General features: G+C 46.4%; 1 protein-coding gene across 1 annotated transcript in view; it reads left to right on the forward strand.

The window, feature by feature from the left end:
• Positions 1–12,203: 12,203 nt before the first annotated feature.
• Positions 12,204–27,122, forward strand: part of LOC139404698 (microtubule-associated protein 4-like) — a gene marked incomplete at its 5' end in the record, with an annotated part of 95,802 nt that continues 80,883 nt past the window's right edge. The window contains 5 exons of the mRNA XM_071147311.1: positions 12,204–12,342; positions 12,461–12,574; positions 13,678–13,767; positions 15,297–15,407; positions 21,170–22,519. Of these exons, the coding sequence (XP_071003412.1) occupies positions 12,204–12,342; positions 12,461–12,574; positions 13,678–13,767; positions 15,297–15,407; positions 21,170–22,519 (1,804 nt within the window). The remainder of the gene's footprint in view (positions 12,343–12,460; positions 12,575–13,677; positions 13,768–15,296; positions 15,408–21,169; positions 22,520–27,122) is intronic.

Raw genomic sequence — 27,122 nt, forward strand, 5'->3', positions numbered from 1 at the left:
GCCTGCTCCACCATCCTCTCTGCTGCCTGCTCCACCATCCTCTCTGCTGCCTGCTCCACCATCCTCTCTGTTGCCTGCTCCACCATCCTCTCTGCTGCCTGCTCCACCATCCTCTCTGCTGCCTGCTCCACCATCCTCTCTGCCTCCCTGCTCCACCATCCTCTCTGCTGCCTGCTCCACTATCCTCTCTGCTGCCTGCTCCACTATCCTCTCTGCTGCCTGCTCCACCATCCTCTCTGCTGCCTGCTCCACTATCCTCTCTGCTGCCTGCTCCACTATCCTCTCTGCTGCCTGCTCCACCATCCTCTCTGCTGCCTGCTCCACCATCCTCTCTGCTGCCTGCTCCACTATCCTCTCTGCTGCCTGCTCCACCATCCTCTCTGCCTCCCTGCTCCACCATCCTCTCTGCTGCCTGCTCCACTATCTTCTCTGCTGCCTGCTCCACCATCCTCTCTGCTGCCTGCTCCACCATCCTCTCTGCTGCCTGCTCCACTATCCTCTCTGCTGCCTGCTCTGCCTCCCTACTGTAAAACTTGTGAACGCACACCAAAGCCTGACCCTCTTTTCATCCTAATAATGTACAAACAAGAAATGTGAAGAAATGTGGCTAAAGCCTCTATATACACTGCTCAACAAAATAAAGGCAACACTAAAATAACACATCCTAGATCTGAATGAATGAAATCTTATTAAATACTTTTTTCTTTACATAGTTGAATGTGCAGACAACAAAATCACACAAAAATTATCAATGGAAATCAAATTTATCAACCCATGGAGGTCTGGATTTGGAGTCACACTCAAAATTAAAGTGGAAAACCACACTACAGACTGATCCAACTTTGATGTAATGTCCTTAAAACAAGTCAAAATGAGGCTCAGTAGTGTGTGTGGCCTCCACGTGCCTGTATAACCTCCCTACAACGCCTGGGCATGCTCCTGATGAGGTGGCAGATGGTCTTCTGAGGGATCTCCTCCCAGACCTGGACTAAAGCATCCGCCAACTCCTGGACAGTCTGTGGTGCAAGCAACGCCACGTTGGTGGATGGAGCGAGACATGATGTCCCAGAGGTGCCCAATTGGATTCAGGTCTGGGGAACTGGCGGGCCAGTCCATAGCATCAATGCCTTCCTCTTGTAGGAACTGCTGACACACACTCCAGCCACATGAGGTCTAGCATTGTCTTGCATTAGGAGGAACCCAGGGCCAACCGCACCAGCATATGGTCTCACAAGGGGACTGAGGATCTCATCTCGGTACCTAATGACAGTCAGGCTACCTCTGGCGAGCACATGGAGGCTGTGCGGCCCCCCAAAAAATGCCACCCCACACCATGACTGACCCACCGCCAAACCGGTCATGCTGGAGGATGTTGCAGGCAGCAGAACGTTCTCCACAGCGTCTCCAGACTGTCAATCTTGGTGTTCTCTGGCAAATGCCAAACGTCCTGCACAGTGTTGGGCTGTAAGCGCAACCCCCACCTGTGGACGTCGGGCCCTCATACCACCCTCATGGAGTCTGTTTCTGACCGTTTGAGCAGACACATGCACATTTATGGCCTGCTGGAGGTCATTTTGCAGGGCTCTGGCAGTGCTCCTCCTGCTCCTCCTTGCACAAAGGCGGAGGTAGCGGTCCTGCTGCTGGGTTGTTGCCCTCCTACGGCCTCCTCCACGTCTCCTGATGTACTGGCCTGTCTCCTAGTAGCGCCTCCATGCTCTGGACACTACGCTGACAGACACAGCAAACCTTCTTGCCACAGCTCGCATTGATGTGCCATCCTGGATGAGCTGCACTACCTGAGCCACTTGTGTGGGTTGTAGACTCCGTCTCATGCTACCACTAGAGTGAAAGCACCACCAGCATTCAAAAGTTACCAAAACATCAGCCAGGAAGCATAGGAACTGAGAAGTGGTCTGTGGTCACCACCTGCAGAACCACTCCTTTATTGGGGGTGTCTTGCTAATTGCCTATAATTTCCACCTGTTGTCTATTCCATTTGCACAACAGCATGTGAAATGTATTGTCAATCAGTGTTGCTTCCTAAGTGGACAGTTTGATTTCACAGAAGTGTGATTGACTTGGAGTTACATTGTGTTGTTTAAGTGTTCCCTTTATTTTTTTGAGCAGTGTATTCATGATCTGCCTTTAATCCCGTAGGTTGGGAAAGCACACCAGTGTATCCTCATTCCTCACTGATGTCCTCTGTAGTGGAAGCTAGCTCTTTCATCTTCTGCCATTTCCACATGTAAAGTTCTAATCCCTCATCCCAATGACATTAAATCCACATTTAGAGCTTCTCAAAATGGTTGGTGGTGTACTATACTGTGGGACAGGGAGATGTAATGTGGTGTCTTCCTGTGGGACAGGGCGATGTAAAGTGTTGTCTTCCTGTGGGACAGGGCGATGTAACGTGTTGTCTTCCTGTGGGACTGTAAGTTGTAACAGAGATGAGATGACCACGGAAGGGGACACTATCTGTTCAAACAGGCCATCAGTGACTGTTCAGCCATGAAAAGGAGGTGTGACAGAATGGCATCAAATCGCCATCGATGCAACAATTCTGTCAATTACGTTTTGCTTTTGATGTGATGTGATTGGTCTGAAGCCAGATCCAAACTGGCTTCCCTTCACACTTTTTTTTGGTGCGCCAGGACCAATCACAGTTGCGCTTGCTCAGTTTAGCTCAACACTGATTGGCTATTCATTTAATAATTTTTTAATCAAGAGAGGTCAAATGCTCGCTGGCTTCCTTTACAGTCCATGCTAGGGACGGCAACAATGTCACACACACACTCAGACACGCACACACACACTCAGACACGCGAACACACAGACACGCACACACACACGCAAACAAACTCAGACACACTCAGACACACACATATACACACACACACACATATGGCACAGCATTCAGCTTAGTTCTGACTGTGTGTGTGTGTGTGTATGTCTGTGTGTGTGTGTCTGTGTCTGTGTCTGTGTGTGTGTGTGTCTGTCTGGGGGGGTATTCCAGAGGGAAAAGCTGCAGGGTGACAGACTGTAGCAATTAAAAAACCCAGAGCTGTGATCTAAAGACTGGTCAAGACCCTGCACCTGTGTATCGGATGTGTCATCCTGTCTGACCACAACATACAACTCTTCTATGTTCATCAATTTTATGTGGTTTAAGCTCTTTTTTTGTTCCATTTTTTTTATTTATTAGAATTTACTATGTTCTATTTTTTATTTTGCGTTGTTCATAGGACAAATCACCAGCATGTCAACGTTTATCAGATGTTTCAGTCGATTCAGGCGTCTGCACCACGTCAAGTTAAATCCACGGTCCATCTGTTGGACGTAGATATATCCCCCGAACCAATCTTTTTTGGAGGTTCCCCCTGTGGTGCTGCCCTTGTCCCTCGCCCTGTCTTGGTAGCGTGTTTACCCAGCATGCAGAGCTCCGATTGGGAATAATGAGCGGGGGGAAAACCTGGGGTCAGCTGGAGGACAACACTGTGGAGCTAGCCGAGGCTAAACCTGACATTTCCACTGCTCTGTCATTTTGTTTTGCTCTGCCTTCCCTACCACTCAGTCTCATTTAAAATGTTCTGTCCCCACACTAAGTCGGGCAAAAAATATTTTCCTGAATAATATTTCTACATGGATTATGTGTCGTGTGGAAGTTAGGGCTTCCCCCTGTTCTCCTTTTCATTTGAGTCCTATTGAGATGCAGGTGTCCAGGTGTCTAATCGGCATAAGTGACAGGGACATGGACAGAGACAGGGACAGAAACAGAAACAAACAGGGACATGGACAGAAACAGGGACAGAGACAGGGACAGGGACAGGGACAGAGACGGGGACATGGAAAGGGACATGGACAGAGACAGAGACATGGACATGGACAGAGACATGGACAGAACAGAATGTTACTGGGTTGTGTTAGAGACTGAATGTTACTGGGTTGTGTTAGAGACTGAATGTTACTGGGTTGTGTTAGAGACTGAATGTTACTGGGTTGTGTTTGAGACTGAGATGGGCAGAACAGAATGTTACTGGGTTGTGTTTGAGACTGAATGTTACTGGGTTGTGTTTGAGACTGAATGTTACTGGGTTGTGTTAGAGACTAAATGTTACTGGGTTATGTTTGAGACTGAGATGGGCAGAACAGAATGTTACTGGGTTGTGTTAGAGACTGAATGTTACTGGGTTGTGTTAGAGACTGAATGTTACTGGGTTGTGTTAGATACTGAATGTTACTGGGTTGTGTTAGAGACTGAGATGGGCAGAACAGAATGTTACTGGGTTGTGTTAGAGACTGAATGTTACTGGGTTGTGTTAGAGACTGAGATGGATGCGGTGATTGTGTCACACCCGTCCGTACACATTCAAAGGGACTTTATCTCTCTCCGACTCAGACAGCCAGCCCTGTACTGACCCTGTAGGATGCTGCCTGTTCAGCTGAACCATGACAGGGATATATATATAGACGGCATGGTACTTACACACACACTGAGATCCTCTGCCCACAGAAACAGCAGTAGTAATCTGGGTCAGACAGAGCCACAGAGTACGCTAGGAGCCAGAGAGAGAGAGACAGAGAGAGAGACAGAGAGAGAGAGAGAGAGAGACAGAGAGAGACAGAGAGAGACAGAGAGAGAGAGAAAGAGAGAGAGAGAGAGAGACAGAGACAGAGAGACGGATGGATAGAAAGAGGGCCACAGTTATAAAACTCCAGGCAAAGTCATCTAAAAGTTCACTGCTCTTCTTGTTACTGACCCAGAAAGCCCTAACTTATGGTTTACCAATATCTCCCCCCCCCCCCCCTTCTCTCTCTCTTTCTGTCTGGGCCCCCTTCATTTTGGCCTTGATTTGTTTTCCCCAATGCCCTCAAACAAACCCATTGTGTTCAGTTGGGCTGGCGTATTTCAATAGCTCACAGCTTGTTGACTGAACAATGGGAGGTCATGCAGCCTCGCTCCCCACACTGGGTTCCAGGGGCAGGCTGCTACGAGTGCTACATGACTTGGCATGTTTGGGCACAGACGCCCGCCCACGCACCCCCAGTCTGAAGTTGATTTATTTAGTAATGTGTGTGGGTTCTGGAGAGTTGGGCCGCCGGGAGCTGTCAGTGTCCCGCTGTTTTCGGATGCTTTTGTGACCCACCCAGGCCTTTCTCTCATCTGGGTTGTCCTCAGTGCTCCCTCGCCTCCCATCTTCGTAAAGATCCAAGCACTGTCCTCTCACAGCATAAAACCTCTCGATCTGTCACCCCTTTTCTTACCATTGATTTATTAGTTCTGCCGAGCTCCAAGCCCCCTGAGTGGTCTGTCCCAGTTTCCTGGAGAGAGGCTCACAAAACATGCCTTATCATGGACTGTACTGGAGGCATTCAGACACGGTTTGATCCAGTTCATCTCATCCCAGTACCTCATTGCTTTGCTAAGCTATCTTGACTATACATTGTGAAAAGTGAAAGCTATTGATTGATTGATTGCTATGACTTTGTGTTTTTTTATTTTTCAAACACATTCACTTTCTTGCCAGGAGCCAGTAATTCCCTTTCAAAACTGCTCTGCCAGATGTCAACCCCTCGGACAGTAATACAGCACAATAAGGAAATATTCTTCCCTCTAAACAAGTTATTTTTCCTCTATCCCTTTGGCACAAAGTCAAGGGAGCAAACGTAAAAATCTCTGCAATGTTACCATTCCGAGGCTGCGTTGAGACGGTGATTTATCAGTGACCCAAACTCTGCTCAGATAATCCATTGTGTCGCTGAGTTGTCGTGTCAAATGTAAATTTTCCTTGGGGCGTTGGCAGTCATAATGTAAGTAACCTAATTAATGTCCCTCGAACTCCCCTGAATGCCTCTGTCACTTTATATTCACTCAATGTAGAGGAGAGATTGACTTTATCAAATCAAATACAACTGGTGAATACAAGTGTAGAACTTACCGTGAAATGCTTACTTTCAAGCCCTTAATCAACAATGCTGTTATGGTTTTCTTGCGGTGAAGGAGAGGAGGACCAAAATGCAGCGTGGTTATTTTGATTCATGGTTGTTTAATAAAGAAACTACACATGATCAAAACAAGAAACGTAACGTGAAAACCTAAACAGCCTTATCTGGTGCAAACAAACACAGAGACAGGAACAATCACCCACGAACAAGAATATGGCTGCCTAAATATGGTTCCCAATCAGAGACAACGATAAACACCTGCCTCTGATTGAGAACCACTTCAGGCAACCATAGACTTTTCTAGAGAACCCCACTAAGCCACAATCCCAATACCTACGAAAACCCCAAGACAAAACACACCACATAATAAACCCATGTCACACCCTGGCCTGACCAAAATAATAAAGGAAACACAAAATACTAAGACCAAGGCGTGACAAATGCAGTTCAAGAAATAGAGTTAAGAAAAAATGTACTAAATTAACTCAAGTTTTAAAAAATTATAAACGAAAAAAGTAACACAAGAAAATTAGATAATAATAACCAGGCAATATACTGAGGGTACCGGTACCGAGTCAATGTGCGGGGGTAGAGGTTAGCTGTTCTCAACTGGCCTACCTGGTTAAATAAAGGTGTTCTCAACTGGCCTACCTGGTTAAATAAAGGTGAAATAAAATAAAATAAATAAATAGTCGAGGTAATTTGTAAAGTGACTAGACAATAAACATTCTCCTGAGGGAGAAAAGGTGTTGTCGTGACCTCTTCACATCTGTCTTGGTGTGTTTGGACCATGATAGTTTGTTGGTGATGTGGACACCAAGGAACTTGAAGCTCTCGACCCGCTCCACTTCAGCCCTGTCGATGTTAAATGGAGGCCTGTTCGGCCCGCCTTTTCCTGTAGTCCAAGATCAGCTCCTTTGTCTTGCTCACATTGAGGGAGAGGTTGTTGTCCTGGCACCTCACTGCCAGGTCTCTGACCTACTCCCTATAGGCTGTCATCAGCAAACTTAATGATGGTGTTTGAGTCATGCTTGGCCATGCAGTCGTGGGTGAACAGGGAGTACAGGATGGGACTAAGTACGCACCCCTGAGGGACCCAGTGTTGAGGATCAGCGTGTTGTTACATACCCTTACCACCTGGGGACAGCCCGTTACTAAGTCCAGGAGCCAGTTGCAGAGGGAGTTGTTTAGTCCCAGGGTCCTTAGCTTAGTGATGAGCTTTGTGTGTACTATGGTGTTGAACACTGAACAACATTCTAACATAGGTGTCCTTTTTGTACAGGTGGGAAAGGGCAGTGTGGAGTGCGATTGAGATTGCGTCATCCGTGGATCTGTTGGGGGTCGGTATGAAAATTGGAGTGGGTCTAGGGTTTCCGGCATGAGGGTGTTAATGTGAGCCATGACCTTTCAAAGCACTTCATGGCTACCGACGTGAGTGCTATGGGGCAGTAATAATTTAGGCAGGTTACCTTTGCTTTCTTGGGCACAGGGACTATGGTGGTCTGTTTGAAACATGTAAGTATTACAGACTCAGTCAGGGAGAGGTTGAAAATGTGAGTGAAGACACTTGCCTGTTGGGCTGCGCATGCTTTGACTACACGTTCTGGTAATCTGTCTGGCCCCTCGGCTTTGTGAATGTTGACCTGTTTATAGGTCTTACTCACATCGGCTGTGTAGAGCGTGATCACACAGTCGTCCGGAACAGCTGGTGCTCTCATACATGCTTCAGTGTTGCTTGCCTCGAAGCGAGCATAAAAGGCATTTAGCTTGTCTGGTAAGCTCGTGTCACTGGGCAGTTTGTGGCTGGATTTCCGTTTGTAGTCCGTAATAGTTTTCAAGCCCTGCCACATCCGACGAGCATCAGAGCCAGTGTAGTAGGATTCAATCTTAATCCTTTATTGACGCTTTGCTTGTTTGATAGTTCGTCTGAAGGCATAGTGGAATTTCTTATAAGCGTCCGGATTAGTGTTCCGTTCCTTGAAAGCGGCAGCTCTAGCCTTTAGCTCGATGCGGATGTTGCACTTATTGATGAATCTGGTGACCGAGGTGGTATACCCCTCCGTGCCATTGGATGAATTCCTGAACATATTCCAGTCTGTGCTAGTAAAACAGTCCTGTAGCGTAGCATCCGTGTCATCTGACCACTTCCGTATTGAGCGAGTTACTTGTACTTCCTGCTTTAGTTTTAGCTTGTAAGCAAGAATCAGGAGAATGGAATTATGGTCAGATTTGCCAAATGAAGGGCAAGGGAGAGATTTGTAGGCGTCTCTATGTGTTGAGTAAAGGTGGTCTAGCAAACAGAGTTTTTTTTCCCTCTGGTTGCACATGTGACGTGCTGGTACAAATTTTGTAAAACTGATTTAAGTTTGCCTGCATTAAAGTCCCCAACCACTAGGAGCGCCGCTTCTGGGTGATCATTTTCTTCTTTGCTTATGGCCTTATAGAGTTGGTTGAGGTCTTAGTGCCAGCTTCGTTTGTGGTGGTAAATAGACTGCTGCGGATATTACAGATGAGAACTCTCTTGGTAGATAGTGCAGTCTACATCTTATCATGAGGTATTTTACCTCAGGCGAGCAATACCTCGATACTTCTTTAATATTAGATATCGGGCACCAGCTGTTATTGACAAATTGACACACACCCCCGCCCCTTGTCATACCAGATGTAGCTGCTCTGTACTGCCGATGCACGGAGAAGCCAGTCAGCTCTATTTTATCTGTGTCGTCGTTTAGCCACGTCTCGGTGAAACATAAGATATTACCGTTTTTAATGTCCCGTTGGTAGGATAGTCTTAATCGTAGATCGTTCAGTTTGTTTGAGTATATCCTTCACTCCGGACTCATTAAAACCTCTTGATACTACCCATCCCGGATCCGGGAGCGTAATCATCGCCTGAAACTAATTAGCTAACGCAGCAGACATAAATATCCCTAGAAAATATTCCTATTCATGAACATCACAAATGAAATATATTGAGACACAGCTTAGCCTTTTGTTAATCACCCTGTCATCTCAGATTTTCAAAATATGCCCGGAAATTGCGGTCACCACAACTCCGAATTTTTTTCCAAATTAGCTCCATAACATCGACAGAAACATGGCAAACGTTGTTAGGCATTGAGTAATGATGAGAGAGATATTGTCTCTAGAGATGTTTAAACCAGGTGATGTCATCGCATATGTAGGAGGTGGAACAACATGGTTGGTTAAGGCATATTGGCGATTCAGACAGTTAGCAGGCCGATGCTAACAAGCTAATAGTTAGTAGGCCGGAGCTAAACAAGCTAGCAGTTAGTAGACTGGGGCAAGCTAGCAGTTAGCAGGCCGGGTTAGCAAGCAAGCAGTTATCAGGGGCTAGCAGTTAGCAGACCGGGTTAGCAAGCAAGCAGTTAGCAGGGGCTATCAGTTAGCAGACCGGGCAGGCAAGCTAGCAGTTAGCAGACCGGGTTAGCAAGCAAGCAGATAGCAGGGGCTAGCAAGTTAGCCTTTGGGGGACGTCGCGATGGGGGTAAGTCTGTTTTTGCCTCTTCGTGCGGTAACGTCGATAGACCAGTCGTGGAATTAGTAGGGTTCCAAGTAGCTCTAGGTAGCTAGCAGGTAGCAGCGCCTGAGGGGCCTGTTGGAGTCCTCGGGCAGATTATGTCGGTATTCCAGTCGTAGGGGATCTGCGGGGTTCCGTGCCCCGTACCGGCTGTAGAAGGGTTCCGGATATTGTAGCCCAGGAGTATGCTTCGGTGGTAGCACAGGAGCCCTGGCCGGGCTAGCTTCAAGCTAATTGGTGCTTGCTCTGGGATGGAAATGCTAGCCAGGAGTAGTCATCCGGGATTGCGGTTAGCTAGATGTGAAGATCCAGTTGAAAATGTTCAGTTTGTAAATATAAATACTTTAGAAAAAGCAGATCCACGCCACGTTGGGTGAGGCGGGTTGCAGGAGAGTATTTAGAAGTTGAGGTTTAGCAAAATATTTTAAAAGATATGCAAAGAAAAAGATGTAAAACGATATATACAAGGGACACGACAGGACAAAGACGTCTGACTGCTACGCCATCTTGGATTTGATTACTACATAGAGCCATTACTACAATGAACTCTATTCCACATCAAGTAACTGATGCAAGCAGTAGAATCAGATGTAAAAAAAAAAAAAAAAAAAGATAAAGATAAAAATACACCTTATGGAACAGCGGGGACTGTGAAGAGACACAGACACATGTGGCCTGAGGGAACACACTTCATGTGTTGTGAAATGTAATGTTGTTTTAATTGTATATAACTGCCTTAATGTAGCTGGACACCAGGAAGAGTAGCTGCAGCCTTAGCAGGAACTAATGGGGATCCTTAATAAACCCCAGGAAGAGTAGCTGCTGCCTTGACAGGAACTAATGGGGATCCTTAATAAACCCCAGGAAGAGTAGCTGCTGCCTTGACAGGAACTAATGGGGATCCTTAATAAACTCCAGAAAGTAGCTGCTGCCTTGACTGGAACTAATGGGGATCCATAATAAACCCCAGGAAGAGTAGCTGCTGCCTTGACAGGAACTAATGGGGATCCTTAATAAACCCCAGAAAGAGTAGCTGCTGTCTTGACAGGAACTAATGGGGATCCATAATAAATCCCAGGAAGAGTAGCTGCTGTCTTGACAGGAACTAATGGGGATCCATAATAAACCCCAGGAAGAGTAGCTGTTGTCTTGGCAGGAACTAATGCGGCTCCATGATAAACCCCAGGAAGAGTAGCTGCTGCCTTGACAGGAACTAATGGGGATCCTTAATAAACCCCAGGAAGAGTAGCTGCTGCCTTGACAGGAACTAATGGGGATCCTTAATAAACTCCAGAAAGTAGCTGCTGCCTTGACTGGAACTAATGGGGATCCATAATAAACCCCAGGAAGAGTAGCTGCTGCCTTGACAGGAACTAATGGGGATCCTTAATAAACCCCAGAAAGAGTAGCTGCTGCCTTGACAGGAACTAATGGGGATCCATAATAAACCCCAGGAAGAGTAGCTGTTGTCTTGACAGGAACTAATGGGGATCCTTAATAAACTCCAGGAAGAGTAGCTGCTGCCTTAGCGGGAACTAATGGGGGTCCATAATAAACCCCAGGAAGAGTAGCTGCTGTCTTGACAGGAACTAATGGGGATCCATAATAAATCCCAGGAAGAGTAGCTGTTGTCTTGGCAGGAACTAATGCGGCTCCATAATAAACCCAAGGAAGAGTAGCTGCTGCCTTGGCAGGAACTAATGGGGATCCTTAATAAACTCCAGAAAGTAGCTGCTGCCTTGACTGGAACTAATGGGGATCCATAATAAACCCCAGGAAGAGTAGCTGCTGCCTTGACAGGAACTAATGGGGATCCTTAATAAACCCCAGAAAGAGTAGCTGCTGCCTTGACAGGAACTAATGGGGATCCATAATAAACCCCAGGAAGAGTAGCTGTTGTCTTGACAGGAACTAATGGGGATCCTTAATAAACTCCAGGAAGAGTAGCTGCTGCCTTAGCAGGAACTAATGGGGGTCCATAATAAACCCCAGGAAGAGTAGCTGCTGTCTTGGCAGGAACTAATGGGGATCCATAATAAACCCCAGGAAGAGTAGCCGCTGCCTTAGCAGGAACTAATGGGGATCAATAATAAACCCCAGGAGGAGTAGCTGCTACCATAGCAGGAACTAATTGAGATCAATAATAAACCCCAGGAGGAGTAGCTGCTGCCTTGGCAGGAACTAATGGGGATCAATAATAAATTAACAAATACAAACAGCCTATCTGGTTCAACTCTTTGTGTCTTGTCTTGTCTCTCTGAATAGGTTAATGTATTATCGAACTCTGAGCCACACTCACACACACACACACACACCCACACACACAGAAACATGTGAGGACACACCGGTGCTTTCGAATTAATCAGTGCCCTCTCTGACCGACGAAAAGTCCCGTGGCCCGTCTGGGAAGTCCAAATTCCCCCTGCCTGCCCCCCTGTCTGGCTTTTGGATGCGGCAGGGCTGTGTTTATGACTTTGGGTGTCGTCCTGTCCACCCGCTTCACTGTCACCCTCTCTGTAACTGCGGGATACGGGGGGGGGGGGGTGCTCTCTCTCACAACGGCCAAATAACAGGCACATCGGATCTGGCGATCAGGCGGAGGGCCTAGATAGTGGAGTTAGGATCCAAAGCCCTGGGATGGGGGCGGTGGGGCGGGGGGGGGCAGAACCAGTCACAGACAGGGAGACGTCACCACGGCCCAGGCTACTGCAGCCACTGATCATCACAGAGCTACTGCTTACACAGAGATACAGCTGAGACTGCACTGGAAAGAGAGAGAGGGGCTAGAGAATTACCAATATCAAATGCTGTTTTAGATTTAACAGGCTTGTTATATATTTATGTAGTGGAAAATACAGGTGAGTGAGTGAGGTTTTTGTGCTTGTTCTGTACAGTGAGTGGGGGGGGGGGGGGGTTTGCGGTGTGTTGCCAGAGAGTGGAACTAATGTGAGGTGATCTGTGTTCCCGACACTTCAGGTTCTAATGTGACACCGGGGGGACAGATATCAGCTTCGCGCCCAGAACCACAGGGGGAAGTGCGTCCAAACTCGGCAGAGCACCAGGTCTTTGCAGCAACAGATTTCCTCTCAGGTAAGACACCTGATACTGCACTATTGTACATTAAATCATGTTTATCCTGAACCATATCTTATATATTGATTTGGAAAGCTAGTTGAGATTTAAACTCAACTCCTACAGGTGTGACTGAAGTGATGTGCTGTTCACCCTTAAAGAGATGTGTTGTTCACCCTTAAAGAGATGTTGTTCACCCTTAAAGAGATGTGTTGTTCACCCTTAAAGAGATGTGTTGTTCACCCTTAAAGAGATGTTGTTCACCCTTAAAGAGATGTGTTGTTCACCCTTAAAGAGATGTTGTTCACCCTTAAAGAGATGTGTTGTTCACCCTTAAAGAGATGTGTTGTTCACCCTTAAAGAGATGTGTTGTTCACCCTTAAAGAGATGTGTTGTTCACCCTTAAAGAGATGTTGTTCACCCTTAAAGAGATGTTGTTCACCCTTAAAGAGATGTGTTGTTCACCCTTAAAGAGATGTTGTTCACCCTTAAAGAGATGTTGTTCACCCTTAAAGAGATGTGTTGTTCACCCTTAAAGAGATGTGTTGTTCACCCTTAAAGAGATGTTGTTCACCCTTAAAGAGATGTGTTGTTCACCCTTAAAGAGATGTTGTTCACCCTTAAAGAGATGTGTTGTTCACCCTTAAAGAGATGTTGTTCACCCTTAAAGAGATGTGTTGTTCACCCTTAAAGAGATGTTGTTCACCCTTAAAGAGATGTTGTTCACCCTTAAAGAGATGTTGTTCACCCTTAAAGAGATGTTGTTCACCCTTAAAGAGATGTGTTGTTCACCCTTAAAGAGATGTGTTGTTCACCCTTAAAGAGATGTTGTTCACCCTTAAAGAGATGTGTTGTTCACCCTTAAAGAGATGTGTTGTTCACCCTTAAAGAGAGTACTGTACTGTTCAGTTTGGAGTGGAAGGTCTCATGCTTAGTCACACCCACCTCTCTCTCTTTCTCGCTCTTTCTCTCACTCTTTCTCTCGCTCCCTCTTTCCTTCCCTTTCTCTTTCTCTTTATCTCTCTCCCTCTATTTCCCCTCTCTGATCCTGTTATTCATGCGCTTTCCTCTGCCCCCCCTCCCTTCCCTCCCTCTATCTCTCTCCCTCTCTCTCTGTCCAGGCTCCATGGCGGGCGTCCCTGATCAGTGGAGCTCCCAGCCCAACATCCCGCCCCAGATGATGGATAGTGGTCTGATAAGAGATTCCTCAGGTAGAGTCTTTGATTCAATTGTCAATACTTGAGCTACACACATCCTACATGCTTTTGCCAGAATAATACCATGCCATCCATCAGAAACACTTCACTCCGGTCATAATTAGTTATGCAGATTTTAATTCAATTTTAACGTCAAATGACGTATACAATCACACGATAAGAATACGTGCTGGCTAAAAAAAGATTGTAAACTGAGTGTAATACATTACAAAGACTATGCAATGAATGTAAAACATGTATTTATAAACTGGGTGGTTTGAGCCCTGAATGCTGATTGGCTGACAGCCGTGGTATATCAGACCGTATAACACGGGAATTACAAAACATGAATTTTTACTGTTCTGATTACGTTGGTAAGCTGTTTATAATAGCAATAAGGCACCTCAAAGGGTTGTGGTATATGACCAATATACCACGGCTAAGGGCTGTATCCAGGCACTCCACATCTTGTAGTCCATAAGAACAGCTGTGGTATTTTGGCCATATACCACATCCCCTTGGGCCTTATTGCTATTATAAACTGGGTGCCATACTACAGAGTATTTACTTAGTGCCCCTTGAGCTGACCATGCTCTGTTTTGCCACATTGGTGGCTTAGGAGTTGTGACTGGCCTAATTTGTGCTGGTCTGAGAGTTATGGGCTGAGTTGAGTTGTGCGTCTACGATGCCAGCTGCGGCAGATACAACCCCACCACAGCCTAATGGCATTTGTCATCTCGGTACGACTGAATCACTGCTGTAGGGCTAGTCACTCAAAGACACACACAGACACATAAACACACAAAAGGGAACACACGCACGGAATTCTCATTACTGCTGCGTTTCCCAAACTCGGTCCTGGGGACTCCAAGGGAGGCACGTTTTGGTTTTTGGCCTAGCACTACACAGCTGATTAAAATAACCAACTAATCATCAAGCTTTGATTATTTGAATCAGCTGTGTAGTGTTAAGAGCAACAACTATAACGTGCCCCCCTTAGGGACCCCAGGACAGAGTTTTGGAAACACTGCATTACTGTGTCACTTTCTTGCTGTCTGTGACATTTTGGACTGCACTTGCCTCAGAAAGTGTTGCTAGGCAGTCCTGACTCAGGGACACTTATTGATGAATAGAACTCCATTTTCACATCTCTGTCCCTCGTTTCTGCATCTGAAAGGCCTCGTTCTACATTAATCATCTTTCGAACTTTCCTCAATGAGCTCTTCAGATTGATAACGTCTCGTTCTGTCTGCGTGTGCGATGACTAATGTTCAACCTGTTCATTGGGCTCTCAGAGGTTGATCTAAGCTCTGATTGGTCCTGGTCTGTGTGACATTTGTCTGACTCTGTATCGGGATCAGTTCAAAGCGGCTTTGGGCCTGTATTTACAACGCATCTCAGACTAGAAGTGCTGATCTAGAATCAGTTTTGTCTTATAGATCACAATGAATAGGATTACATGGACAGAGGTGGGGCTGATCCTAGATCATACTACTCTGAGACCCTTGGCGAGTACGGATGCTGATTGCATCTCTGTGTGGCAGGTTTCTCCCAGCATGCCATGGGGGTGAATATGGACATGGGGATGGCTCTACTGTCAGCAAAGAGGCCTCCCAGCATCGCTGAGCACCAGACGCCCAAGGACATGTCTACAGGTAGAGGGAAATACACACTAAGACACACACATATCAATAACAGTACCTACCTCAGTGCCAAGTTACGTACCTCTCAGTACCTACCAACATCTTAAGCCAGCTCTTAGGGCCTATGTGTATGTCTTTCAGTATGTCTGCCTCTGTCTGCCTGTCTGTCTCTGTCTGTCTGTCTGCCTCTGTCTGCCTGTCTGCCTCTGTCTGTCTGTCTGCCTCTGTCTGCCTGTCTGCCTCTGTCTGTCTGTCTGCCTCTGTCTGCCTCTGTCTGCCTCTCTGTCTGCCTCTCTGTCTGCCTGTCTGTCTGTCTGTCTGTCTGTCTGTCTGTCTGTCTGTCTGTCTGTCTCTCTCTCTCTCTCTCTCTCTCTCTCTCTCTCTCTCTCTCTCTCTCTCTCTGTCTGTTTCCTATTGGGCATGCATGTATGGCATTTGTAAAAGTCAATATGCAAACTAGAGGGTGTGCCACAAATCCTGAATAGCCGTTGCCATCTGTCAGCCCGGTCCATCCCCTCAGCCAACTTATCTATCTGAATATCTCATCATACCGGTGCCGGTATACTCAGCGGCATCCAGCCCCTACCCCTCCTCCATACCTCATGCCCAGTTCAGTTGATGAGGTCTGGGTTTTGGCTGAGGGCTTTATGGGCTTAGAGCATCAGGAATACCCCCTCCTGTGGGGTTCATCTCCCAGTCCCACCCCAACTCCACTCCCGTGTAGACTAGACTAGAGCGTCCTCACACGGGGCACCAACGGCAGGGTAGCCTAGTGGTTAGAGCGTTGGACTCGTAACCGGAAGGTTGCAAGTTCAAATCCCGAGCTGACAAGGTACAAATCTGTCGTTCTGCCCCTGAACAGGCAGTTAACCCACTGAACCTAGGCCGTCATTGAAAATAAGAATTTGTTCTTAACTGACTTGCCTGGTTAAATAAAGGTCAAATTAAAAAATTAAAATGGAACTTCTTTGCTAATACCCTCTCTTGTCCACTGAGTGGCGCTATAGCTAGAGCTGTGGTTCTCTCACGCCTCTCACCGGGGGAAACCCCTGCTGGGAATACCTTACACCGTAGACCTTCCGATGATATAGAATACTGTATGTCATAATATTGTGGCTATTGTCACTCAGCATTCTCCTAATACCCCAGGGTTCACATGGCTATAGCACAACTAAGACCCAGTGTTAGATTACTACGCAGGAAGTGGTCTGTACCATGTCCCAGTGTTAGGTTACTACACAGGAAGTGGTCTGTACCGTGTCCCAGTGTTAGGTTACTACACAGGAAGTGGTCTGTACCGTGTCCCAGTGTTAAGATACTACACAGGAAGTGGTCTGTACCGTGTCCCAGTGTTAGGTTACTACACAGGAAGTGGTCTGTACCGTGTCCCAGTGTTAAGTTACTACACAGGAAGTGGTCTGTACCGTGTCCCAGTGTTAGGTTACTACACAGGAAGTGGTCTGTACCGTGTCCCAGTGTTAGGTTACTACACAGGAAGTGGTCTGTACCGTGTCCCAGTGTTAAGTTACTACACAGGAAGTGGTCTGTACCGTGTCCCAGTGTTAGGTTACTACGCAGGAAGTGGTCTGTACCGTGTCCCAGTGTTAGGTTACTACGCAGGAAGTGGTCTGTACCGTGTCACAGTGTTAGGTTACTACGCAGGAAGTGGTCTGTACCGTGTCCCAGTGTTAGGTTACTACGCAGGAAGTGGTCTGTACCGTGTCACAGTGTTAGGTTACTACACAGGAAGTGGTCTGTACCGTGTCACAGTGTTAGGTTACTACGCAGGAAGTGGTCTGTACCGTGTCCCAGTGTTAGGTTACTACACAGGAAGTGGTCTGTACCGTGTCCCAGTGTTAGGTTACTACACAGGAAGTGGTCTGTACCGTGTCCCAGTGTTAGGTTACTACACAGGAAGTGGTCTGTACCGTGTCCCAGTGTTAAGTTACTACACAGGAAGTGGTCTGTACCGTGTCCCAGTGTTAGGTTACTACACAGGAAGTGGTCTGTACCGTGTCCCAGTGTTAGGTTACTACACAGGAAGTGGTCTGTACTGTGTCCCAGTGTTAAGTTACTACACAGGAAGTGGTCTGTACCGTGTCCCAGTGTTAGGTTACTACACAGGAAGTGGTCTGTACCATGTCCCACTAGCCTGTTTGTGTGAAAGAGTTGTAGGATGCAAACAGATTGAAAGCCTGAGGGTGAAAGATAAACTTTGCAGGCATCCTGCCTCTGGAATGAATCCAGACTCCAGAGCTTGGCTGTGTTGTAGAGAATAATTCATTCGGGAACTCGATATGGCAAAACTAATTTGATCAGTACAATATCTGAATGCGTATTGCGTTCATGTTTATCCCTGAAAGACCCTTCTTGCTAGTGAGGGGGGAAAAAGTGTCCTGGCTGTTATGACTCAACAATGCAGCACACCCCTCCCTCGTCAGAGACACTCTAACTCATGGGAAGCATAACAACCACAACAATTAGCAAACAAAACATCCTCTGCTGCAGAAGTCATTGCGTATTAAATGTGTCACGTCTTAGTCATGGTTATGGTGAGCTGCCTTATGTTTCCCAATGTTACCGTTAGTGTGTGCGCTGAGCGAGGTTGCGAGGAGAAGTGCTCGGAACCAAGTGGAACAGAAGTGTTTCAGTGACTCCCAGTACATGCCAAATGACATTCTTCCGCTGCATTTGTCATGGAGCCAGGGATGCTGTACCACATCAAACCATGGTTCTGTACATAGAGAGAACCACAACGGCCACCTTCCTGTTGCTGTTCACCACATTAACAGCTCTCCAGAGCTTCGAGGGAACGGCTCTAAGTGCTGCTTTACTGTCACCCTTCTCTGCTCTAACATATTGTGTGTGTGTGTGTGTGTGTGTGTGTGTGTGTGTGTGTGTGTGTGTGTGTGTGTGTGTGTGTGTGTGTGTGTGTGTGTGTGTGTGTGTGTGTGTGTTTGTGTGTGTGTGTGGGGTTGATTCATGTAAAAATATGACTAGAGAGAGAGAAACGTTATAGGGCACCACAAAGAGATGCTCCGTTAGAGTTCCACCAATCAGAGAGACAACCGAGGCACATTGATCCAGCCTTGGGTAATCATTCCTCTAAATCCCATCCCCCTCCATCGCTCCATTCCTCCATCCCTCCATTCCTCCTCTCCTCAGAACGAGCACAGCTTTACTGAGCAACTTGGCAGCACGGGGTTCTAGAATTTAACTAGCTACCTCATCATTCCAAACAGTCCGGAAAAAGAATCAATCCTGTATCAATCAAGATATGATTGACCTTAATGGATGGCTATACTGTACATTATAAACTGGGTGGTTCGGGTCCTGAATGCTGATTGGCTGACAGCCGTGGTATATCAAACCGTATACCACGTGTATGACAAAACATGTATTTTTTTTACAGCTCTAATTACGTTGGTAACCAGTTTATAATAGCAATAAGGCACCTCAGGGGGGTTGTGATATATGGCCAATATACCACGGCTAAGAGCTGTGTCCAGGCACGCCACATTGACCGTGATATATTGACCATATACCACACCCCTTCTGGCCTTATTGCTTAAATAAAACTCTACGTCTGATTTACTGCACAATGTTGTTCTCGAAATGTACAAAGATATTTTGTGTTTCCTGCTTTTCAAAGCTGTTTTTATGTTTGTGCATGGTACTGTGTATTGTACTGTGCCTGTTTCTGTGTACTTGACCAATACCTGTGTTTATGTTTGTATTTCTTGCATTCAATCACCCACACACTATGAACACACTTTGAAATAAACACATCTTTCTCCCCCTCCTAAAATCCCATTCAGTACTCCAGCATGTCCCTAGGGTAACACTGAGTCACAGTATCACCCTTAAATCCCTCCCTGTGACTATTCATTCACACAGGAGAACAAAGGCAACGGGCCAATTAGAATGCCTGATTTAAACCCATGGTGCATTTTGAGTGTTCAGTGGCAAGTTATAAGTTGCAGCGGCCCCCGTACAGAGCCAGTTCAGTTATGTTGAATGGACCTCCAATGAGCGTCCACAGCTGCACACTGTGACTGCTACTACTCTCATGTCTTAGACTGCACTGTTGAATATGGTTTTGAGCCCTTTGAAGTGCACGCTTTTGTCTGGATGAGAAATGCTTTGCGAGAGGGAGTGAAAGAGTGAGTACAGTGTCTTTTGGAAAGTATTCAGACCCCTTGACTTTTTCCACATTTTGCTATGTTACAGCCTTATTCTAAAATGGATATCAACAAAAAAAATCCTCAGCAATCTACACACAGTAATAATGACAAAGCGAAAACAGTTATTTTTTTAATACAAAAATGTAAACAGAAATACCTCATTTACAAACGTATTCAGACCCTTTGCTATGAGACTATAAATTGAGCTCACGTGCATCCTGTTTCCATTGATCATCCTTGAGATGTTACTACAACTTGTTTGGAGTCCACCTGTGGAAAATTCAACTGATTGGACATGATTTGGAAAGGCACACACCTGTCTATATAAGGTCCCACAGTTGACAGTGCATGTCAAAGCCAACACCAAGCCGTGAGGTTGAAGGAATTGTCAATAGAGCCCTGAGAGAGGATTGTGTCAAGGCACAGATCTGGGGAAGGGTACCAAAACATGTCTCCAGCATTGAAGGTCCCCAAGAACACAGTGGCCTCCATCATTCATAAATGGAAGAAGTTTAGAACCACGAGACTCTTACTAGAGCAGGCCGCACGGCCAAACTGAGCAATCGGGGAAGAAGGGCCTTGGTCAGGGAAGTGACCAAGAACCCGATGGTCACTCTGACAGAGCTCTAGAGTTCCTCTGTGGAGATGGGAGAACCTTCCAGAAGGACAACCATCTCTGCAGCCCTCCACCAATCAGGCCTTTATGGTAGAGTGACCAGATGGAAACCACTCTTCAGTAAAATGCTCATGACAGTCCACTTGGAGTTTGCCTGAAGGCACCTAAAGACTCTCAGACCGTTAGAAACAAGATTCTCTGGTCCGATGAAACCAAGATTGAACTCTTTGCCCTGAATGCCAAGCGTCACGTCTGGAGGAAACCTGTCACAATCACTACGGTAAAGCATGGTGGTGGCAGCATCATGCTGTGGGGATGTTTTTCAGTGGCAGAGACTGGGAGACTAGTCAGGGTCGAGGGGAAATGAATGGAGCAAAGTACAGAGAGATCCTTGATGAAAAATTGCCCCAGAGTGCTCAGGACCTCAGACTGGGGAGAAGGTTCACCTTCTAACAGGACAACGACCATAAGCACACAGCCAAGACAACGCAGGAGTGGCTTCGGAACAAGTCTCTGAATGTCCTTGAGTGGCCCAGCCAGAGCCCTTACTTGAACTTGTGCAGCGATGCTCCCCATCCAACCTGACAGAGCTTGAGGAGATCTGCAGAGAAGAATGGGAGAAACTCCCCAAATACAGGTGTGCCAAGCTTGTAGGGTCATACCCAAGAAGACTCGAGGCTGTAATCGCTGCCAAATGTGCTTCAACAAAGTACTGAGTAAAGGGTCTGAATACTTATGTAAACGTAATATATATATATACTTTTATTGTTATAAATTTGCAAACATTTCTAAAAACCTGTTTTTGCTTTGTCATTTTGGTTGTATTGTGTGTAGATTGATGAGAGAAAAAAACACAATTGAATCCAGTTTAGAATAAGGCTGTAACGTAACAAAATGTGGAAAAAGTCCAGGCGTCTGAATACTTATGCACTGTACATGCCTGCTTTAAACTCTCTTCCCTCTTCACAAACAAGGTGCCCTGGGCGATGGCTGGACAGACAAGGTTTGCATTCCCACCGACCTGCCGTTCACCCCAAGCTTCTCCACAATGATCAGTCACCGTGCAAGCCACCTGGCGGCCAGCCCCGAGGACCTTCCTGACTGTGGCTGGCCCCACCAAGAGGCCTTGGCCATGGGGGAGGAGATGGAGAGCAACGAGGGAAATGACTGCAAACAACAACAACAGCAGAAGAAGAAGAAGAAGAGGAGGCCCCGAAACGAGGTGTACGACAGGGGCCAACCGGAGACTCAGGCTGAGAACACAATCCCGTCAGAGGGCCACCACAGGGTCACCCCCCGGAAGGACAGGGACAGGATGGTGGGGGGCTGGGAGCGGGAAGAGCCAGGGAGGAGTGGAGGCAGGGGAAAGAGGGGCAAGAGCAGGAAGAATCTTCCAGAAGAGTGGGGAGTCACAGCCGAGCCCTTCGTGCCCTCCTCTGCCGCTCACCTCCCTGAGGGGGTGTTAGACCAACTAGCGCCCCCCATCGTCCACCCCTGGCGCCTGGAGAACCCCTGCTCTAGCATGGGTGACATGGGGCTGATCCCTGCCAGTGAAGACCTCTTCCCTTCATCTCTCACCCAGAATCTGTTCCCTCTCATGGCCCCAACCTCCCCTCCACCTGCCATGGGCTGCGATCTCCTGCCTACCACCCCCGTCTCCATCCCCACCAGTCAGGGAGATTTCTCGCCCAGAGGCTCCTTCCCCACGTGTCCTGGAGACCCATTCACCGCCAGCTACCAAGACCTGCTTATGGATACAGAGACTGCCAGCCTGGGTAATGACAAAGAGGCTTTCTCCCCAACTTTTTCCCTAGTTCATGAGTCAGGGGTCAAAGTGATGTTTGATCATGACACCTCAATGCAGGATGTCCATATTGAAGATGCTGTGAGTTTTAGCCCCCCCCACCAACCAGATAGTGGCCTATCACCATTGGAGAAGCCTAGTGAGCTCACAGCGACCGCACCCCCTTTCTCCCCCTCCGACAGCTCCTGGCTCATCAACGACTACCACTTCAACAACAACTGCTTTGAGTTCAGTGACATCAGTCCAGGGCACTCCCTACCTGTGGGCCTGGCCTTCGACACACCCAGTCCAGTCCCGCTCCGCTCCCCCAAAACCGTGCCTGAATTCTACCCCAGGAGGGGCAAAAAGGCCAAATCCCCATCACAGAAGATACCCAAGAAGTCCCGCTCCTCCTCTTCCTCCTCCACCAAAAGCCCCACCTCACCAGGTTCCAGTCTGAACCCCACCGCCCAGTCCTTCTTCCCCTGCTTCGCCAAACCCACAGAGCCCCTCACCGTGGTGGTGGCCCCAATGTCTGAAGGTTTGTTGCAGTGGCGTGTGATGTTCACCAGGAGGATTAGAGGAGTCGACCAATACCTTGCATGGGCATGTGGCTCTACGGCTGGGCTGGGACCGACCCAATAGCCCAGTCTAGACAGCCTGACTGACTAACTAAGAAACACCCTGTCCGAGGGGCGTGGTTTGGCTTTTTGGGGGAGTTTCCTCTTACCCACAAGGCACTGCTGCGTCTGGGCAGTGCTGGAGTGTTCTCATTAACCCTGTGTGGTCCAGGGTGTGCTACTAACTACCACACACACTCACCACATTGCGGTGTCACCAGTTTCACTGGCATTTTCTTTCATCACCAAACCTCTCTCTCTCTTTCTGTCTTCCTTTCTGCTGTGTCCCGGTGTCTCTCTTAGTCTAGTATGTTGAAGGTCCATGACTTCTTCATGTCTTCTTAACCTCTCTGTTGAATTAAACATTTTTTCCCTCCACTCTGTCTCTTCTATAGCTAACATTTAGTTCAGAGAGGAGCCTCTAAACAGTTCTCTGTTGATGTTTTGTCCAAACCACTGCCATGCATGACCGCTCACTAACCAAAAACATGTCTGAATGAATATACACTCAAATCAGGTCACATGTTGATTGTTATTACCTCTTTCTTTCGTTCCATGTCCTGCCGATTCCCTTCTGCCTCCACGACGGCCACCACAACAGGTGAGTCAGGAAATCTATGTGATCTTTATGGGCGTAGATTGTGGGAAATAGATTGTGGAACATTGTTTAAATAGATTGTAGGAAAGTCTTGCGTTGCAATGCGCCACAGTGACACAAACCCCTTCAAGACAGGGCTAGACAGGGCTGAAAACAGATGGCTTGAGGCTGAATCCATGGATAAATCAATGTGATAAGTCTGTCAGGGATTGCAGGTGCTGTGACTATGTCCAGGCCAGGGTAGATATATACTGTATTCAGCGACAGGCAGGGGACACTAGGACATGAAAGTGGAATATAGAATAGTATTGAGAGAGATGTTGTTTGTTGTTGAGAGATGTAGGACCAGATGTAGGACCAGATGCTGTTGGAAGTGGTGTTGGAGGGCCAGTAGGAGGCACTATTTCCTCTGGTCGAAAAAGAAAAGATTGCCCCAGGGCAGTGATTGGGGATGTTGCCCTGTGTAGGGTGCTGTCTTTCAGATGGGACATTAACCAGGTCTCCTGACTCTCTGTGGTCACTAAAGATCCCATGGTACTCCTTGTAAGAGTAGGGGGTGTTAACCCCGGTGTCCTGGCTAAATTCCCGATCTGGCCCTCATACCATCATGGTCACCTAATCATCCCCATCCTACAATTGTCTCATTCATCCTCCCTTGTAACTATCCCCAGGTTGTTACTGTAAATGAGAATGTGTTCTCAATCAACTTACCAGGTAAAAAATGAAAGAATCCAGATGTAGGCTAGAATCCCTTGAGTCTCCTGGGGTGTTCTGTGTGCTCTCTCTGAGGGCTGGGAGGGCTGAGTGAAGGTTAGCCAGAACCCCCCCCCCCACAAAGTCCCGTACATAAGCTGCCATATTCAGACCCAGAGAATAAAGAGAAAACAATAACTTTAAAAAATTAATCAATGTATTATTCTTGTGTCATTTATACGCTACATTGAGGTTTTTATTTCATTATTTTAGGCTCTCTGACCTTAGTGCATAAGTCTAAACTTTGAGGCCTAACTGTAGGCTTACACACGCCAAACAGCCTACACACGCCAAACAGCCTACACACGCCAAACAGCCTACACACGCCAAACAGCCTACACACGCCAAACAGCCTACACACGCCAAACAGCCTACACACGCCAAACAGCCTACACACGCCAAACAGCCTACACACGCCAAACAGCCTACACACACCAAACAGCCTACACACGCCAAACAGCCTACACACGCCAAACAGCCTACACACCAAATGGTTTTGGGAGCGGGCAGATAACTTAACGGAGATCCACAGAGGCAAAAAGGACAAATGTTGGAGTTTAATTCAATAAGAGAAAAGCTGCAAAAGTAGAGTTGAAAATAAATTGAAGGGAAGGCCAGAAAAATAATGTTTGGGAAAGATTTGGTGAAGTGGCAAAAGAGGATTATGCGTGATGATTGTGAGGCGCTATACAAATTTGACAGTCACAAGACGGGGACTTCCAATAGTCCTGTGGCACGTCAACTGTAGCCTACTGTTCCGATGGGTTAAATGGAATCTGATGGAATCTGAAATATGGACCTTGACTGTAGGTCAGTGGTGGAAAAAGTACCCAATTGTCATACTTGAGTAAAAGTAAAGATACCTTCATAGAAAATGACTCAAGAAAAAGTGAAAGTCACCAAGTAAAATATTACCAAGTCAAAAGTAAATGTAATTGCTAAAATATACTTAAATATCAAAAGTGATAGTTAAAGTAAGAAGTCATTTAATATTCCTTATATTATATTAAGCAAACAAGACAGCCCCATTTTCTTGTTTTTATTTTATTTACAGATAGCCAGGGGCACACGCCAACACTCAGACATCATTTACAGATAGCCAGGGGCACACGCCAACACTCAGACATCTTTTACAGATAGCCAGGGGCACACGCCAACACTCAGACATCTTTTACAGATAGCCAGGGGCACACTCCAACACTCATTTACAGACAAAGCATTTGTGTTTAGTGAGTCTGTCAGATCAGAGGCAGTAAGGATGACCAGGGATGTTCTCTTGATAAGTGCGTGAATTAGACCATTTTCCTGTCCTGCTAAGCATTCAGAATGTAACCAGTACTTTTGGGTGTCAGGGAAAATGTATGGAGTAAAAAGTACATTATTTTCTTTAGAAATGTAGTGAAGTAAAAGTTGTCAGAAATATAAATAGTGAAGTACAGATACCCATAAAAACTACTTAAGTAATACTTTAAAGTATTTTTATTTAAGTAATACTTTAAAGTATTTTTATTTAAGTAGTACTTTAAAGTATTTTTATTTAAGTAGTACTTTAAAGTATTTTTATTTAAGTAGTACTTTAAAGTATTTTTATTTAAGTAGTACTTTAAAGTACTTTACACCACTGCTGTAAGTCTTAAAACCTCTCACATAGCTGTAATATTAATATCTTCCAGAATTCTTGCAGTAAAATAATATGCAAAATGTTGACTCGAGAACAGATGTGGAGAAATATGATTTATTTCTTTCAGCATCTTGAGAGAATGTGAATGTGCAGTTAGGGAACATCTGTGGAGGTGTTATCTTTATCAGCATCATAAAAGCTGATAGTATTTCAACCACATAAAATATGTATCCAAGCCTAACTGAAATCTTATCAGAAACGTGACATTTTCACAGATTTCTGTTTTGCTTATAACCGGCCAAACTTATGTCATTTGGGCGTTTCACACAGAAAATATTTCCAGTTTGTTTTGTTATTGCATTTACTCCCCGGTCCCTAAATGTCTTTGCTCCGCAAAAAAAGCAGAGATGACCGAGAACTTTACTGATGTCAACTAGATTGAAGCATTCATTCTATCGATTTTTAAAATGACATTATTCTGGGTTTTTTTAGTCTTCTAGGTCAACATATAAGGACAGAAGAGAAGCTGCGTGTATCTAATTGTAGACAAGTTGACTAACAAATAGCCTACCAAAATGTCGGAAATTATAAGCAGAAACCTATCTCAATCAGGAAAGGACGCGTAAAAAATTGTCCAAAAATCTTGGATGTCAATTAAGGTAGCCCCCCTCACCTCTCCGATTCAGAGGGGTTGGGTTAAATGTGGAAGACACAGTTCCGTTGTACAACTGACTAGGTATCCCCCCTCACCTCTCCGATTCAGAGAGGTTGGGTTAAATGTGGAAGACACAGTTCCGTTGTACAACTGACTAGGTATCCCCCCACACCTCTCCGATTCAGAGGGGTTGGGTTAAATGTGGAAGACACAGTTCCGTTGTACAACTGACTAGGTATCCCCCCTTTCTGTTGTACAACTGACTAGGTACCCCCCTTTCTGTTGTACAACTGACTAGGTATCCCCCCTTTCTGTTGTACAACTGACTAGGTATCCCCCCTTTCTGTTGTACAACTGACTAGGTAGCCCCCCTTTCTGTTGTACAACTGACTAGGTATCCCCCCTTTCTGTTGTACAACTGACTAGGTATCCCCCCTTTCTGTTGTACAACTGACTAGGTATCCCCCCTTTCTGTTGTACAACTGACTAGGTATCCCCCCTTTCTGTTGTACAACTGACTAGGTATCCCCCTTTCTGTTGTACAACTGACTAGGTATCCCCCCTTTCTGTTGTACAACTGACTAGGTATCCCCCCTTTCTGTTGTACAACTGACTAGGTATCCCCCCTTTCTGTTGTACAACTGACTAGGTATCCCCCCTTTCCGTTGTACAACTGACTAGGTATCCCCCCTTTCTGTTGTACAACTGACTAGGTATCCCCCCTTTCTGTTGTACAACTGACTAGGTATCCCCCCTTTCTGTTGTACAACTGACTAGGTACCCCCCTTTCTGTTGTACAACTGACTAGGTATCCCCCTTTCTGTTGTACAACTGACTAGGTACCCCCCTTTCTGTTGTACAACTGACTAGGTACCCCCCTTTCTGTTGTACAACTGA

The sequence above is a fragment of the Oncorhynchus clarkii genome, unplaced genomic scaffold (genome assembly GCF_045791955.1).
Source record: "Oncorhynchus clarkii lewisi isolate Uvic-CL-2024 unplaced genomic scaffold, UVic_Ocla_1.0 unplaced_contig_13633_pilon_pilon, whole genome shotgun sequence".
Taxonomy (NCBI): Eukaryota; Metazoa; Chordata; class Actinopteri; order Salmoniformes; family Salmonidae; genus Oncorhynchus; species Oncorhynchus clarkii.